This window comes from Astyanax mexicanus, chromosome 11 (genome assembly GCF_023375975.1).
Source record: "Astyanax mexicanus isolate ESR-SI-001 chromosome 11, AstMex3_surface, whole genome shotgun sequence".
NCBI classification, from domain to species: domain Eukaryota; kingdom Metazoa; phylum Chordata; class Actinopteri; order Characiformes; family Acestrorhamphidae; genus Astyanax; species Astyanax mexicanus.
This window is the reverse complement of record NC_064418.1, coordinates 6841876-6858559: the sequence shown is the minus strand read 5'-3', so window position 1 is coordinate 6858559 and position 16684 is coordinate 6841876. Positions and strand designations below refer to the sequence as shown.

The 16684-nt window shown below is 39.2% G+C and overlaps 1 protein-coding gene across 3 annotated transcripts in view; it reads left to right on the top strand.

Moving 5' to 3' along the window:
- The first annotated feature begins 1070 nt into the window (after window positions 1-1070).
- ncam2 (neural cell adhesion molecule 2) overlaps window positions 1071-16684 on the top strand; it is a 317305-nt gene continuing 301691 nt past the window's right edge. For 2 of the 3 annotated variants that reach the window (XM_007227883.4, XM_007227882.4), the window contains exon 1: window positions 1072-1710. In XM_007227883.4, coding sequence (XP_007227945.2) covers window positions 1659-1710 — 52 coding nt within the window. In that variant the 5' untranslated portion in view covers window positions 1072-1658. Of the gene's footprint in view, window positions 1711-16684 lie in introns of all 3 variants that reach the window. The other variant, XM_007227884.4, reaches the window with a different exon arrangement.

Sequence of the window (16684 nt, the reverse complement as noted above, 5' to 3'; positions counted from 1 at the left end):
TTTTCTCTCACGGACAGTTTACTTAGTGCTATGCCACATACTTGTATTCTTGCATATGCATGAGCAGCCTTTTTATTAAACCACTGCTATTTGCTTCAACCTTGACACGTACTTATATATTTGCATAAGAATGAGTCTGAGCCCACTGTCTGTGTAGCTTAGATTAGATTATAATATGTGTGATTAGAGTTTTATTCAAGGTTGTCTTTGGAGTAAAGAGATGAAAAACAGAGTTTTTTTTGCTATTATTAATGCTATTATTATCAAGTTATCAATATAACTGATGATGACAATGTCCTCATTCATTTGTTGTTGTAAATATTCTGTTTAATTGACATTACATATTTGCATTGTAGTCTTAACAACTCAAGTGCAAAAAATAGATCAGGAGAAAATGTTAAGCCTTCATCCCCTGCAACACCGTTTCAACTGTTAAGCATGGTAGAGGTAGCATCAAGCTTTTGGGCTGTTTCAGTGCTTGTGGATCTGGTAAATTTTACAAAGTGAATGAAATAATGAAGACAGAGGATTAGCAAAAGTTTCTGCATTTCCACTGAATTCATTTTGCAATTTGTTGATTTATGTGTTGTTTAATAGTGTACAAATGCAAATATGAATATATGTAAATATTATTTGCATGAAAATGCTATTACCCTATTGCTTTCATTGTACGCTTGATGGGAGCATTGGCTAAAAGTGCTGTTTTTTTATACACTGGACTGGACTTCTTCTTTAAGTCACACTTTTGACATAGGCTGTTATGCCAAAGGGGTAGCATCAAATGATTTGATTTTACCACAGGTGGCCTCAACATCATAAGGTGAGGATACAGATTGTGATTATTTAAGATATTTCATGAGATGAGTTTATAGAAACTCGCAGTACATATGCAAATATTCTGATATTTGCCAAACCATTGGGATATTAAACTTGCACAATAGCCATAGTCATTTAATACTGTCCAGCTCTGACTGACCACACACACTCTTTTCTAATAGGCTACATTTTGCCTTGCAGCCTCGCTCACGCTCAGAGTTTTTTTTTTCTCTCAGTCAGTCAGTCAGTGCAGTTCACTCCCTCACTGCCTGCGCTTCCAACGCTCACACACGACCGCTCGCGCGCGTTTCAGCGACTCCGACTGACTGTGTGAGCGAGCGAGCGCGCGCTGTCCTGCTTGCTGCTGCACTGAGGCTCTGAGGCGGTGCTGCTGAGGCTTTTGCTTGCTCCTCGAGCTCAGGACGCGAGAGAGCAAGCGCGCGAGCCAGCGTGCGTGTGTGCGTGCGAGGTAGAGAGAGAGAGAGCGCGCGCGCTCGCTCGCGAAGGAGAGAGAGAGAAAGAGAGAGAGACTCAGAGCTGAGACTTAGCTAGAGCAGCTGGGAGGGGGAGAGAAAAGGAAGATTACGAAGAAGAAGAAGGGAAAAAGAGAACAAGAAAAAGAAGAAGGTGAAGAAGCAGCTGGAGGAGAAGTAGGAGGAGAAACAGAACACGAAAATAACGGGAGAAAAAGAAGGGGGAAAAAAGAAGGAGAGAAGAGAGAAGAAGAGTGCTGCGTTTCTTTTCTCCAAGCACTGACTGCGCATCCGGCTCTCTCATCATCAGCACGCGGGTGGAGAACAGGAACAGTACCAGGACAGGGACCAGGAGAAGCATCAAGCATCATGTTTGGGGGGCTCGTGTGCGTCCTCGGCTTGCTCATCAGCGGCAGTGCAGGTAACGGACGGATGGGGACGGAGTGAGTGGGTGCACGATACATGGGGTGGCGGCAGCGTGTGAACTGAGCTGGATGGAGCTCTGGAGTGGGCACGAGACTGTGTGTGTGTGTGTGTGTATGGTTGTGTGCGCGCGTGTGTCCAGCGGTGTTTTGTAGGTTGGGCACGTCTCGGTTGAGAGAAAGCGCTCGCTTTCTTTTGCTTTTTGTTTTGGGAGGTCCGCGAGCCTCGGTTTGGAGAGCGATGCAGGCTGGTGGTCTGCACTTGGGGGCTCGCGAGCAGGCTGAGCTGCAAAAGTGTTGCAGGGGCTGGACTCTGCAGTTCAGACATTCAACACACACACACACACACACACACACACACACACACACATGCACACATACACTCGTGCATTCATGCACGCACACACTCATGCAACTCGTGCATGAAGTCCTGTCCACACAATGGTTCTATAGGCAGCCTATAGCCAAAAATGATCATCCATCACTTTCATACTGTAGATTAAAAGTTGATGTGCTCTGGCTGAAGAAGAAGCAGCAGCTGCTGCTATTGAAAGCTGAACCTGAACGTGAACATGGTGTGGTGGTGGTCCTGGTGGTCGTCTCTGCTCGAGGGGGATCAGCTGCTTCTTCAGGCAGAACGGCAGGTGGAGGTAGAGCGCTGTGTAGGCTTTGTGTACTGACCCGTTCGCTATGTGTGTTCCAAACAAACCCAGTTTGGAGAAAGAGAAGAAAATGCTGGATGGACTACTAAACACAAGACTAACACACACACACACAGACACACACACACACACACACACACACTATTACACTAAACATTCACACTCCATAATGATCTCTATCTCCATCTAGTGATAGTGATGCTCTATCTACCATTACAGCAGAGCAGAGTGAGTTCACACCTACACTGAGGAGCACACTGTGGTCAGCTGCTGCAGGGTAATGATGATGAAGGACAGGTCAGAGAGAGGCTACACACAGAGCACGACCATACAGTAGAGTACAGGGTGCTCATTCCTGGTCCTAAAGATCTCTTTATACCACCCTGAAGAGTTTACCACGCCCCCACACTCCCACTCTTCCACTCCTCCTAATCTCACACACCTGATTCAGGTAATTAAGGCCTTCATAGACACAGGTGTGTTAGACCTGACTTTTCCAGGATGGTAGAGCTCCAGGAGGTGTTGTGTTTCTCACTACTAAAAGGACACCACCAAGACTGGATTTACTTTTCTACTTTTTGTTATTTTATTGTGTTAATCAAAAGTACTATCGATTGTAAATTCTAATGATAAATCTGCTTTTATCTATTATCCAAAGCTAACCAGTCTAGCTAGCTAATACTTGCTAATAAAGCAAACCAATTGAACTGAGATTTGGCAACTTTACTACTCATTTCTCACCAGATTGTTCGAAAGCAGAACCAGATGCACTGTTCACCTAAAATACAAGAGATTAAAAGCTTGAAATTTTGAAAACAACACTAAATTTCCAATAAATGCTATATATTTTCTCTTGTTTTTCTCAGCGAGTCACCAATCAAAGCATTCACAGTTTTTTAAAGTAGAGCAAAAACACATCTTTTTGGTAAACACTTAATTATGGCCATTTTTGGTCATTTTTGGTAATTTTTTGGTAAACGCATTCCTCAAGCATTCCTTGAAATGCAACTTTGGCAGTGTAAGATTACGTCAGACAAAAACACTCAAGGACGTATATTGAGATACGATCCAGGAATTAGCACCCTTTCCACACAGGATGCTAGGTGTACTGTAGGTTGGGTTATATTGGGTTGTATTATATTTTGGTTTTGCTCATCATGCCTGAGTGGCATTCTATGGGGTGGACCCCCCATCTATCTGGTGTTACAGTAATTTGTTTCTTGTACTTAATTCAACAATAGATGTGAATACAACTATGGAGACTGCTCTCTCTTTCTATTTCTGTCTGTCTCTCACTCTCATGTGTCTTTCTGTCTTTTTGTCCCTCTATTATTGTCTGTCTGTCTGTCTGTCTCTGTAAGTCTCTCACTCTTAAGTACTGTCTGTCTCTTTCTCTTCATGTCAATACCTTCCTCAATTTCTGTCCGCATGTCTTTCTCTATGGTTATATCTCTATTTTTGTTCTTCTGTCTCTTTTTCTTTCTCACTCCCTTTCTATATTTCTGTCTGAATCTTTCAATGTTCGTCTGTTTTGTCCCTCTTTCTCCATATAGGCCTGTCGGCATCTCTCTCTCTCTCTCTCTCTCTCTCTCTCTCTCTCTATCTCTCTCTCTCGCTTGCTCATGGGTCTCTCTGTGTGTCCTTGTCTGTGTCTTGCTTTTATTCTATTTCTCTCTCTGTGTGTGTATGTCTCACTTTCTTTCTCTATTTCTGGCTGTCTGTTTGTTTTGTTCCTGATTGTCTATTCCTCTATTCCTGTGTTGCTCTTTTTCTGTCTTTTTCTATCTCTGTTTGTCTTTCTCACTGAACTGTCTGTCTATCTGCATGTCTCCTCTTTCTATGTGTGGGTGTCTGACTTTCATTATCTGTCTCTTTCATGGAGGATGGCAGCATTAATCTGATGTTACTTCAGGAAAAGCTGGACTTTAAGTTCTTTAATACTTTGGATGTTAATGATAATGCAACACTTGATTGCTTTCACTCTCTCTCCTTCTCTCTCTCTCTCTCTTTCACTCTCTCTCTCTCTCTCTTGCTTGCTCTATGGTGGCCTCTGTGTGTGTGTCTGTCTGTGCTAATAATGCAGTTCATGAACAAGATCAACATGGGTCTCTGTGTCGCTGAGCTCAGATCAGCGCTATTGGAATCCTGGGCTGCTGTAAGAGGAACAGTGCAGCCGGAGCTCTCAGTGTGGCTCTCAGGTCGTTGCTAATGTATGTTGGCTGGGAGCTGTGTGTGTTTAGTTTTACTGAAGCTCACTGTGATGAATTATGCACTGTGCCGTTCTCAGTGGAGCCGGTCCTTCGAGGTGTTAAGTGCCATAATGAAGGGAATCCTCTGAATCTCATTCTCAAATGTCAGCAGCAGGAGCCGTAATAGATTCATGCCCAGAAGCAGTGTTCTAGTGTGTGTGTGTGCTTGTGGTGCTTATGTGTGTGTGTGTGTGTCACTTGACGAGAGTGAGAGAGAATATGTTAGCGTCCTCTCTGGAGCTGTCCTTGGTGCCAAATGGGTGTATTAAATGTGTGTGTTTGGGGAGGTGTATGTGAGGCCGAGTGTGTATGTGAGGCTGAGTGTGTATGTGTATGTGTGTGTGTGGGGAGAGGACTCGACATTGAGTCCCCAAACACATACTTATATGATCGCTTAACTGAACCTGTGGTGCACTCTGTTTTAATAATTGTGAGTCTGCACCGTCCCTGTGGTCGCAGCTTGTGAAGAAGTGTGCTAAGTTTGTCAATGACGAGGCTTCAGTGTGAAAAAAAGTGTTGGTGTGAGACAGGGCTGGACTGGGACAAAAAATCGGCCCTGGCATTTTTGGTTTAGACCGGCCCCTCATAATTTGTGGAGCACAACCAACTTGTAATTTATGTATGTGGGGTTACAGAGAAGCATAATGTATCATCAGCAGATTAAATATAAGAAGTTTATTGTCTATTATTAACTCCGCCATTTTTGTCTGCTCTGTGTAATCCAATTGATTTTTTATCTTTTTTATTGAAATCATCTCTAATATGTATTTTTTTTATTTCTGTGATACAACAGTTCAATTCTATTTTTTCAGGTTAAAGGTGCTTCCTCCTTTAAACAGCTATAACATGTATTTATATCAGGCTACAAACAGGGCATTCTTTATAGCCTTACCATTATCAACTTCATAATAAAAATCAAACTTTATTATAATCATGTTTTGTTTTTTGGGATGGAATGTTGTAACGGGGCTCGAGCTCTTTTATTAAATGCTTAAAACCAGGGGTCACTCCTACTCTCACCATAAGAGGATCTTTTGATCTATGTAGAACAAACAAACAATGATTGCATGATTGTGGCTCTTTACTAAAAACAAAAACAACAGCATTATTTTAACTACAAATATTTTTTCCTTATTACTGGATGCATTTTAGTGTTCTTTTTAAGAAATATCAGCGAGAGACAGAGAGAAAAAGAGAAAGAGCGAGAAAAAGAGAGAGAGACAGTCAAATAGAGAGAGAGAGAGAGAGAGCGTGCGTGAATAGGAGGCGAGCGAGGGAGCGAGAGAGAGAGACCCCCTCTAACTTGTGGGCCGGTCTCTTAGAAAAAAAGGAAGAAAAAAATCAGCATCAGCCACTGAGGACTGTCGGCCCACCGGGCATTTGCCCGGTACGCCAGATTACCAGTCCAGCCCTGGTGTGAGAGCAAAGTAAAGGTGCATGAGGCAGGAGGTTATATGTTTGAGAAAAGACATTAAGAATACATAACAAATCAGCTTGAGTCAATAGTCAATAATGTGAGTCAGTGGCCAGGCTGTCAGTGTAATAACAGACTGCACAAATAAACCGACTGGCCCTGAATCACTGGAGCAGTTAAACTGTTAAACACATGCATTCTAATTTGTCCTGGTTGGAGGGCATTGTGTTTAATCAAAGCTTGTCGTCTGACTTACACTTTAGCATCAGCGATCCCAACAGGCTAATTGTCTCGCTCATCCAGCGAGCTGCGTTTATTTTGGGAACACACTGCATGATGTCTTGCTCCACGCGGTGTTGTGCCGACTGATCCTGTAAATATTTAATCTCACTCGTACAACACTACTTGCAAAATCAAAAAGTTGTTTTAATAAGGGTGGAGTAAACGGCTTGTGCATCCATGTTTTAACACTGGCTCCTAATCAACACTTGCTTTGTTTCAAGGGAATTTATTCTCTTACTGTAAATTATTCAGTGGTACAAGTTTGAAATGCTATTAACAGATACATTTATTTAAGCATGAAAAAAAAAAAAACTGACATGCCAGATGTCAAAGGACAGGACTTTATGAAGCATTATGTCCAATGGATGCTAAGGAATGTTGCACTGACCTGTAGGATATGCATGTTGAATCTACTACACTTACGATCATTACTACTGACTGCTCTGTCCACTGTGGGTGGTAATGACTTTTATTAAATCAAGGAATTATGGAAATGTCAAATGCCCACACAGGCTTCAGAAATGGAATATCCAATCCATCTGGCGCCCACTATCAGGACACACTGACTGGTAATCAACCCCACTTACAAGATAACACCTCACATGTCGTGAACTTACTTACTTACAAGTGTGAGCATTCCAAGCCATCTCTAAGGTACAGGTTTACGTACTGCTTTCCCATGACCTTTGGCATGTCAGTGTTTTTCAAGGATACAAGTTAAAGTGTTTTCCTCACTTGTTAACTAACCATGATAGCTGTTCATAAGTTATGTTTATTTAACTTAGATTTGATGCAACTCATTGAGTTGCGTTTTATTGAACCAATAAAAGGTTAAATGTAGTTAAGGTACTAAACACTGTATATTTAAAGGCTTAAATACATTAGACCAGTGGCAACCGCAGGAAATTCAACTTAATTAAATATCCCATTTAAAAGTAGATTTTTTTTAAAATAATTACCTACATTTAAATAATTGAATAATATATAGAATATATCTTCCAATACATCTTTCATGGACCATCAACTTAATGTACTTGGGTTAAAACTGAATGTGGTGATTACAGTTCACACAGATTGAGTAACTTTAATACAGGCACTGGAAATATTTAGTAAAAATGTAGAGTTAAAGCGTCTGCATTGGAATTTCATACATACGTTTATACATTCATTTAAAAAATGTTGGGCATACTTTTGCAATGCTCACGGTACAGTGTATTACAGTATGAACTATACGATTATGTTAATAATGCAAATTATTGATGTTAAGTAAGTGAGTGAGTGAGTGAATACACTACAGATTTGCTTTATATGTTGATTCCAATTAGGTACTAGGAATTTATGGATCAAATCTGGTGATAATAAAACTACAATAACACCATTTACTGTAAATAATGGATGAATATTATATAATGAGCTCATTGAAGAAACTGAAGAAACTGTGAATCAGTAACAAAGAGGACTTCAATTCCCGGACCTGTATATATATATATGCTATATTTATTTACTTTATCTTTTTATACTTTTGATAGTGGACATTGCACTTACTCCTGACAAAAGGAAAAGGAAGTTCAGTGGTTTTAATATGCAAAACAATCTGGAGCTCCAAGGTTGGGTTTTCTGCATACTGCTGGGCATCAGCATATTGCAGGTCCTTGCTGTACAATAAGTTCTATTAAAGATGAGCTCAGCAAGTATTTTTTCTTTTATTATTTATTAATTTAATGTATTTTAATGTAAAATCTGCACCTGAACTGGGTCAGTATGATAGTGATGGCGCTCTGCATTCACTTCCTCCACAGCAGCAGCAGCAGTAGTAGCAGTGAGACATTAGTTAGCTTTTGTGTTTGGAAAGGAAGGATGAGTAGCTGCGGTACGAGTGTTATCATTCACACCACAATATGAATTTCATTCTCTTTAGCTGGCAGATGAACGTGAAGCTGCAGCCTTTGCTCGGACAGCTGCGTCTCGGGCACCTGTGAGACGTTGCTGTGCCAACAGCCGCAGCAGCTTCATGGTAGAACAGGTTGACATATGGAGTGAGCTAAAAATACTGCTTAGCCCGACATTTGTTTACGCAAGCACTTAGCCATGGCCGAATGCACCTGAAACATACAGAGGCTCACGCAGAGATATGATATGGTCTATCAGTGATGTTTGATGATATCAGAATTGGCTGATAATTGCTCGAAAAAAAAAAAAAAAAAAACAGAATCTATCAGGTGTTCACATTGGGAATGGATACTACTATCAAGTTTGACATCCAAATTTGTAACATACTGTTTGTATGTAAAGGTATTTAAAATATATTGGTATCCCCCTTTCTACCATGTAGTGCTGAGCAATACGGTACAAAATTTATATCAAGATATTTATAGATATTTATAGATTGTCTTTTAATAGACAGTATTTGTTGCCCAAATACTATACAATAATTATCCATGATGATGTTTTTTTTTAAATGTGCTTTTAAATGTGTATTTTAAAGACTATAAGGTGCATTGTAATATAAAGCGCACTATCAATGAATGTCTATTTTCTGATCTATTTCCATACAAAAGGCGCAAAAACACATTTTAAGCAACAAAAGTAAGAAACATTATATGGATGGTATACTATATGGATGATTTAGTTATTTAGTTTTAGTTTTAACTCAAATGTTAAAATAAAGCATCCAATGCTGTTTTTTTTAAATATATGTTTATTTATGTGGATGTTCCATATATGTTTAAAAGCAAATACAGGTAGATATAGTGGAATTAGAGACAGTCCAAGTTGCGTTTTCCAGAGCAGCGTTAGTCTAGAATCTAATGCTGAATCGTTTTTTAATAGTTAGTAATCTCAGGCCAAATGATAAATGCACTAAATGATGCTAGCACTTTTATTCTAATAAATCTATATTAGATATATATTAGACTCTTAAATAAGCGTTAGCTTCTTGTTTAGCTCTTGTTATCTCTTCTTCTACTCAGTCCTTTACACATTTCTGTATCGGCATCAGCAGATATGCGAACAAATATCAGAATTTATATTGTTGAACCCTGGTTGTAATCAAACTATTGATGTTTTCAACATGCCTCTCAGTTCATTCCTCCATTTTCCCTATTAAAGCCAGTGCTGGCGCCAAGAAAAGACACCATTCTGAAAACATGCCGGCTGTTAAAACCAATTTCATTTTTTTCTCTTCACTCTCTGGAAAAAAAAAACACACAATAACACAGCAGCTTCTTGTGTCTTCAAGTATGGAGAGCTCCAGGCATAACCATACAGTTCTTTTTTCCCTCCTGTGGTTATAAATATGAGATATTGAAAACCTTTCTTCTTCTTTACATATTCTCCTCCGTATTTCAGTCCTCTTTTTTTCTACAAAACACATCATGTAATATAACTGAGACGTTCTTATTAAAGACATGCTAACTTGTTCTCGTGGGAAATTGCTGGTGTATGACTTCTTTCTGAGCAGAAATTGATCGTATTATGTGATTAATTGAGTGAGCAGAGTGCCACACAAGCTCATATGGAAATGGAATTACCCTCTGCTGGAGCTCCATATGAAAATCAATTTAAAGAGTCAGCAGGCCCCTTGCATTGTGCAGAGTGTAATTTCAATGCTATAGAAGTGATGTTCTTTTATAATGAGACCCTTTTTATGGAAGCCTACTGGAACTCCATCCCATAGACCTTCTACCAAACAAATGCTGCCTAAGAGTTCTGCGTCAGAGAACAGAACTCGGACACCTTACAGGAAATGTGCTTATAGCACACGTATGTCTTATTGAATTATAATATAATGAGCTGATTGGTTGAATCTCTGGTTTAATGTGTGACATGTGAAAAATAGCCCTTTACTATTACATATAAACACAATTTTTCCTTTTCCTGGATTTGCATGTTACATATTGCTTTTTTTCTGTTAATATCTTTGTAATAGTATAGCACAGAAATATGGTTCAAACATTTTATGAATCTATCTAAACCATTATCTGTGACACAGAGGGGTTAAGCATGTGTCAAAAATAACACCCAACTACAAAAGCATGTCCCCATAAAGCCAGTTCGCCCGACTGTACTCCACTAAGCTTTGAGCTCGGCCAGTGGCCGTGAAATGCACAGAAAACCAGAGAAAAATGAAGCTTTTCGTGACGGCGAGGCAGAGAGATAAAAAAGAAGGGGTTGAAATACAGTATGTTTACATAAACTGCTGTATATCTGGATGCACTGCTACGCTGTGTTGCCTGTGTGTGGGAAACACTGCTTTTCATCTACAGCAGAACATATTTTTAATCAAAGCAAGTTTTCAAAGCAAGGGTAAAATAGTGTGATTTAAAAGTGATTTAAACACATCGTTACATAAATAGTTGCATTTAGAAGGAAGTGTTAGATTGCAATGCTATTTGAAAGGATAATAAAGGTTGACAGCCACAAAAATTGATAAAGATAATTATATATTGAGCTGTACATACAGACATAATGTGTAATGCATGTGTAATACAGCATGCCAAACATCTCGGCATGGAGGTGTAGAGGTTCCTAATGTTGTTCTGTGATAATTCATTCTGTATATGTGCAAGCTATTGAGATGGCAGCAGTATGTGGACAAGCTGGACGATTGTCCTGCAGAAAAATAGAGCAATGTGGTGCATTTTCAGAAAAGTTAGGGCCACTGCATGGTTGCAGGACCTCATTAACATAATGTTGGGTTGTAGAAGAGCCTGTAATAAAGACCAAAGTTAATAAGGCATCCTACCAAAGTTGCATCGCATACCATGATACCAGGACTTTAAATTTGTATGTTTTCCCCATCAAGACGAAAGCGATACCGTAGTTTTTGCACTATAAGGCGCACTAGATTATAAGGTGCACTATCAATAAATATCTTATTTTCTGGTCTATTCTCATACATAAAGTGCATTAGATTATAAGGCACATTTTATGCGACAATAGTAACTAGTAACTAGCAGTAGGAACATAGCTGTCACCAAGTTTTCCTTCTAAATTCAGCAGTAAAGCTAAGCTAAGTTAAATAAACAAAACTGTAATTCTTAAAAAAAATTCAAACAAACACTGGATGTTAATCTACACAGATTTATCTCCTAAAACCTGTTTTTTAGGGTTCATCCCAACTAGCTTGTTTTAACATGGTAAAAACGTGCAGACTACAGTCCGATAATACTCACCTCTGAAGAGCAAAAGATCTATTGCTGTGCTTAGCGGCTAATGCTAATTCTGCTCCGGCAGCGTTAGCCGGGGTTAGCAGCAGCAGGGTACAGGTCGATAATGCTCGACTCTGAACAGCCAAAGAGCTAGCGCTCAACGTGGTTAGCAGCTAATGCTAATGTTGCTCCAGCAGGGCTATCTGGGCAGCTGGGTACAGACCAATAATTACCTCTGAACTGTCAAATAGCAGCTAATGCTAATACTGCTGGAGAACTAAATTGAAACTCCTGTTTAATGCTGTGTTTCAGCAGAGTGCCTTTACTGCTCCTTAATACCCGAATGGTAAAATTCAAGATTATAAGGTGCACTGATGATTTTTGGGAAAATTAAAGTATTTAACTGTAGGTGCGCCTTTAGTGCGAAAAATAAAAAGAAGTATTTGTCACTGAAGATGATCTGGATAGTCTGTCACAACTGTCCACCAAATTACTTTATATTGCTTTCAGTTAGTTGATTCTTTCTGGGTGCAGCTACTTTTTTATTTTTTCATTAATGATGATGATGATGATGATGATGATTAATATATCTGCTGTCTGCTACAGTATATACGCTGCTTGCATCCCAATTCATTGCTTAGCTAAACATGCTGAACATTGCTTTATTTCATGGATGCAAACTGGACATGCCTATATATGACATAATAACTCATTTGTTATGGACCACTGTTCTACAAGAAGAAGAGTCTGTTCTTGTAAATTGCATTTACTAGGTATCAGCAACAAAGTTAAACTAAATACAGAGCATAAAATTCTTTAGACATGCTTTAGAGGTTTAGAGGAAGTTTAGACAGACTCTAAAGCAGCTGAAACCAGCTGTATTTAAAAGTTGGAGATGTGCGTGACTTCATGGACAGCAGTAAGCAAGAACTATTGATTACTGGTGGCCAGCTTTTCTCCGAGGCATCATGCCAACAGAGGCATGGTCTGTCTTTTCATCAGCACAGCCAATCAGACAGAGAGACTGAGATGTGTGTGTGTGTGTGTGTGGGGGGGGGGGGGGGGGGTAGTCCAAAGGAAGAGGATAAAAGAGGAGACTGAGGAACTTTATAGTGGACAGATGCACAGTGGAGGGAGAGAATGGCTGAATAGAGGATCTGCTGAGATAGACACTGTACGACTTAGAAGCTGCACATTTTCACACTAAATCCTCTGGGTTTAGCAACTCTTTATGCATATGCCTCAGAAGAACTAGTGTCCTTGCGTTTTACAGCTTTAATAGACAAAGCAAGGACCTTCTACATTGAAGAGCTCCATCAGCTTAGGGAGGAGGTATTCTATAAAATGTTTTATACTTCTTTTTTTTTTCCTCATTTTTTTTTCCAACGTCAAAAATGGAGACTATACGATTTGAAGCCTTTTATTTGTACCCAGAATGTCTAAGAGAAGAAGGCTGGATTGTTGCCGTCCCAGAACTGTTATGAAACATACTTGAACACAAACCCCATTCTTGATGTAGCACCACTCTTCAGAAAGAGCAGACTGTCTGCTCTTTCCAAATTGAAAACCTCTGTAATACAATCAAGAGGAAGATGGATGATCACAAGCCATCAATCCAAGCTGAACTGCTTGATTTTTTTGCACCAGGAGTAAAGGCATAAAGTTATCCAAAAGCAGTGTGTAAGACTGGTGGAGGAGAACATGCCAAGATAAAAATGATGAAAGCTGTGATTAAAAATCAGGGTTATCAATATGAATTAGTTTTCTTTGCATTATTTGATGTCTGAATGTTCTGTATCTTTTTTGTTATTTCAGACATTTCTTCATTTCTGCCATTTTCTGCAAATAAATGCTCTAAATTACACTATTTTTATTTGGAATTTAGGAGAAATGTTGTCTGTAGTCTGAAGAATAAAACAACAATGTTACATTGAAACATTGAAAACATATACCTATAAATAGCAAAATTGAATCTGAGCTTAGGGAGGAGGTATTCCATAAAATGTTTTATACTTTTTTTTTTTTTCTTCATTTTTTTTCAACGTCAAAAATGGAGGCTATAAGATTTTGAAGCCTTTTATTTGTACCCAGAATGTGTAAGAGAAGAAGGCTGGATTGTTGCCGTCCCAGAACTGTTATGAAACATACTTGAACACAAACCCCATTCTTGATGTAGCACCACTCTTAAGAAAGAGCAGACTGTCTGCTCGCCCCTGTGATTTTCCTGCCACGTGTTGTCAGGACGATGGAGCACACCCCCTTGATTTCTTGCCTTAAAAAAATAAATAAATAAAAAACTCAGCAATTTTGCGTCGTACAGTCTGTACTCTCCTCCAAAGTTAGTGCAAACCAATTTGCTGATAAAAAGAACGAAGAGGAAAAAAAAAACTTTAATTAAAATTCTAATCTTGCTGAGGCAAGCTAAAATGGAATCATGTTAGTTAAGTTAATAACAATAGCTTGGCAAGTCTATGCATGATGTAGGCGATCACATGGCCATAAAAACGCATTTAAAATCAACCAGGCAGTTAAATAAAATGATCTATAGAGTTAAAGAGGAGTAGCATTTAGGCCTAGAGAAGCCTTATATTGAAACTGGATGGATCGGTTCCGGGCTCCATATTTGTGCAAGATACGCATGAGGGCTTGAGGGAACACTTTTGGCTGCAGACAATTTTAATTAACCTTTTTCCTCAGGACCCCGAGTGGCTGGCATTTCTGCTGTTTAATCTCTGAGCTGTGTTTCTCTATTAGCATTGATGTGTGAAGCTTCACGGGTGCTGTTGATGCTGTTGTGTGTATTTCATATGTAATGTACAGTAAATGACAAAGCTGGATGTAAACAGTAATAATGGAGTAATAGTATACATAATGTGGGATACTATACATGCCTGGTACAAAGGGTTCTGTACAAGCTACATTTTTGCATGAACAAACAATGTTGTAAACCTACTCTTAAAAGCCTACCACAAGACTACCAGTAATCCTCACTCGTATACAGCTCTGGAAAAAAAAAAAAAAAGATTCTTTGATTTTACCAAATTGAAAACCTCTGGAATATAATCAAGAGGAAGATGGATGATCACAAGCCATCAAACCAAACTGAACTGCTTGAATTTTTGCACCAGGAGTAAAGCAGCATGAAGTTATCCAAAAGCAGTGTGTAAGACTGGTGGAGGAGAACATGATGCCAAGATGCATGAAATCTGTGATTAAAATCCAGAGTTATTCCACCAGATATTGATTTCTAAACTCTTAAAACTTTATGAATATGAACTTGTTTTCTTTGCATTATTTGAGGTCTGAAAGCTCTGCATCTTTTTTTGTTATTTCAGACATACAACAATGCTCATTATACACAAGCATATACCTATAAATAGCAAAATTAGAGAAACTGATTCAGAATTCAGAAACTGAAGTGGTCTCTTATAACGCTGTACTTTAGTGCTAGAGCGGCTTTACTGCTCCTTAATACCTGTATGGTAGAGTTTATCGTTTTGTCGATTTTTGAGAAAATTAAAGAAGAGAAAATTTTATGTGCTTTTTTATAGTGTGGAAATATACAGTACCCATGCCTGCACTGTTGCTAAACACTAAAGTCAGAATAATACTTCTTCTCTGAATATGTCTCCTCCTCTGGTGTTGGGTTACTAATTGACAATCCCACAATATATTTACAAATATATAACAAGTGCAGGGGCATAACAATGTGGGCTGTGGTGACACAGTAGACACAGCTTTGTTCAATATTTCGAGCGCTCTTTAGAGTAAGTGAAAGTGAGTTTGACCCTCCTGTGCTCCCTGTAGTCTCGGTGTAATTATAGCCTGAGTCAGATCTGTCTGCCGCATCCTCAGTAATACTGTTTGTCATTGGGAAGTGACCCCTAAACTTATATCTAGCCTCACAGCAGGGAGCCACAGCAATGACATTTGAGACAAACATCAATTCTGCTTTAATGCAGTAAATATGATATGTATCAGCAGAAAGCAGTAAATGAATGATAAAAGGCCACGTCGGGCTCTGCTGGCATGGTAAATTTGAGAGCGTTTCATCACAGCGATGAAAGCTTTAATGCTGGCATTCTTTGGCTCTGTAGAGGATCTGGACGGTGCTGTGCGTGGAAATCATTATTTAAAGCACAGATAAGTCATATCATGTGACAGACAGTGGTTTCGTGATTAATGTTGCTGTGTATTACCATGTGGGTGTGGGTGTGAGGTGCTTGTCTCTCTGTCTCTCTGGTAGAACTGACCTGGGGTCTCATGTACTAAAAGTGCGTATGCACATAGCGCACATAGCGTACGAAAGTGCGTTCCCCCTACGGCACTTTCATTTCGGGTGTACGTATGTTTCTGATGTGTTTTTGTTAGAGGCGATGCATTGAAAATACAACTATTAAATATTAGGGGTGTGACGAGATCTCGTGGCACGATATCTCGCGATATTAAAACGTGACGATATTTCTCGTCAAGCTTTAACCTGTCTCGCGGGAAAAAAAAAATAGTTCAGTGTGGACATTTTAAGCGGGATCTGGCAACACAGCGGGAGTGCAACTAGTATTAGCGCCCCCGGGGGGGAGGGAGATCCACCGCGCTAGTAATGACAGAACCAGCAAGCTGATTGGCTGTTTCTTCTGCGAGAAAATTTATTTGGGGCGTTCATTTGGCGCCCCCTTTAGTGCAGCGCCCCTATGCGTTGTAGACAGCTGTACTAATCCCTTAGCTCTGTACTGTATTTAAAAAAAAAATGTTCTGTCTCTGTTTGCACTTCAAGCATATGCTTAATATGACTGGTTAAGATTATGGATAGTTAAATTACAAGAGATTTAGGAGAAAAAAACAAAAAACATAGGCTTAATATGATTGGTTGTGGTTTGCACTTATTGTTTGCACTATATAAGACCTAGAAAAGTTTTTTTTTTTATTCTTTTTTTTTTTTATTTCTATTTCTTATAGAATCAATGTGTGAGAGAAACCAGTCTGTTAAATTTGCATTATATGATTTTGTCAAATAAAACTCCAAGTTTTCAAGCCATTTTTCATTTTTGACATTTTCTTTAAAATTTTATTTTTAAATATCGTCTCGTCTCGTTATCGTGAACCCAGTATCGTGTCTCGCCTGGTCTCGTAATATTAGTGTCTCGTCACACCCCTATTAAATATCCTTTACGCACACACTGTAGTAAGCCATTATTGGGTAAAATAAAATAATTTAA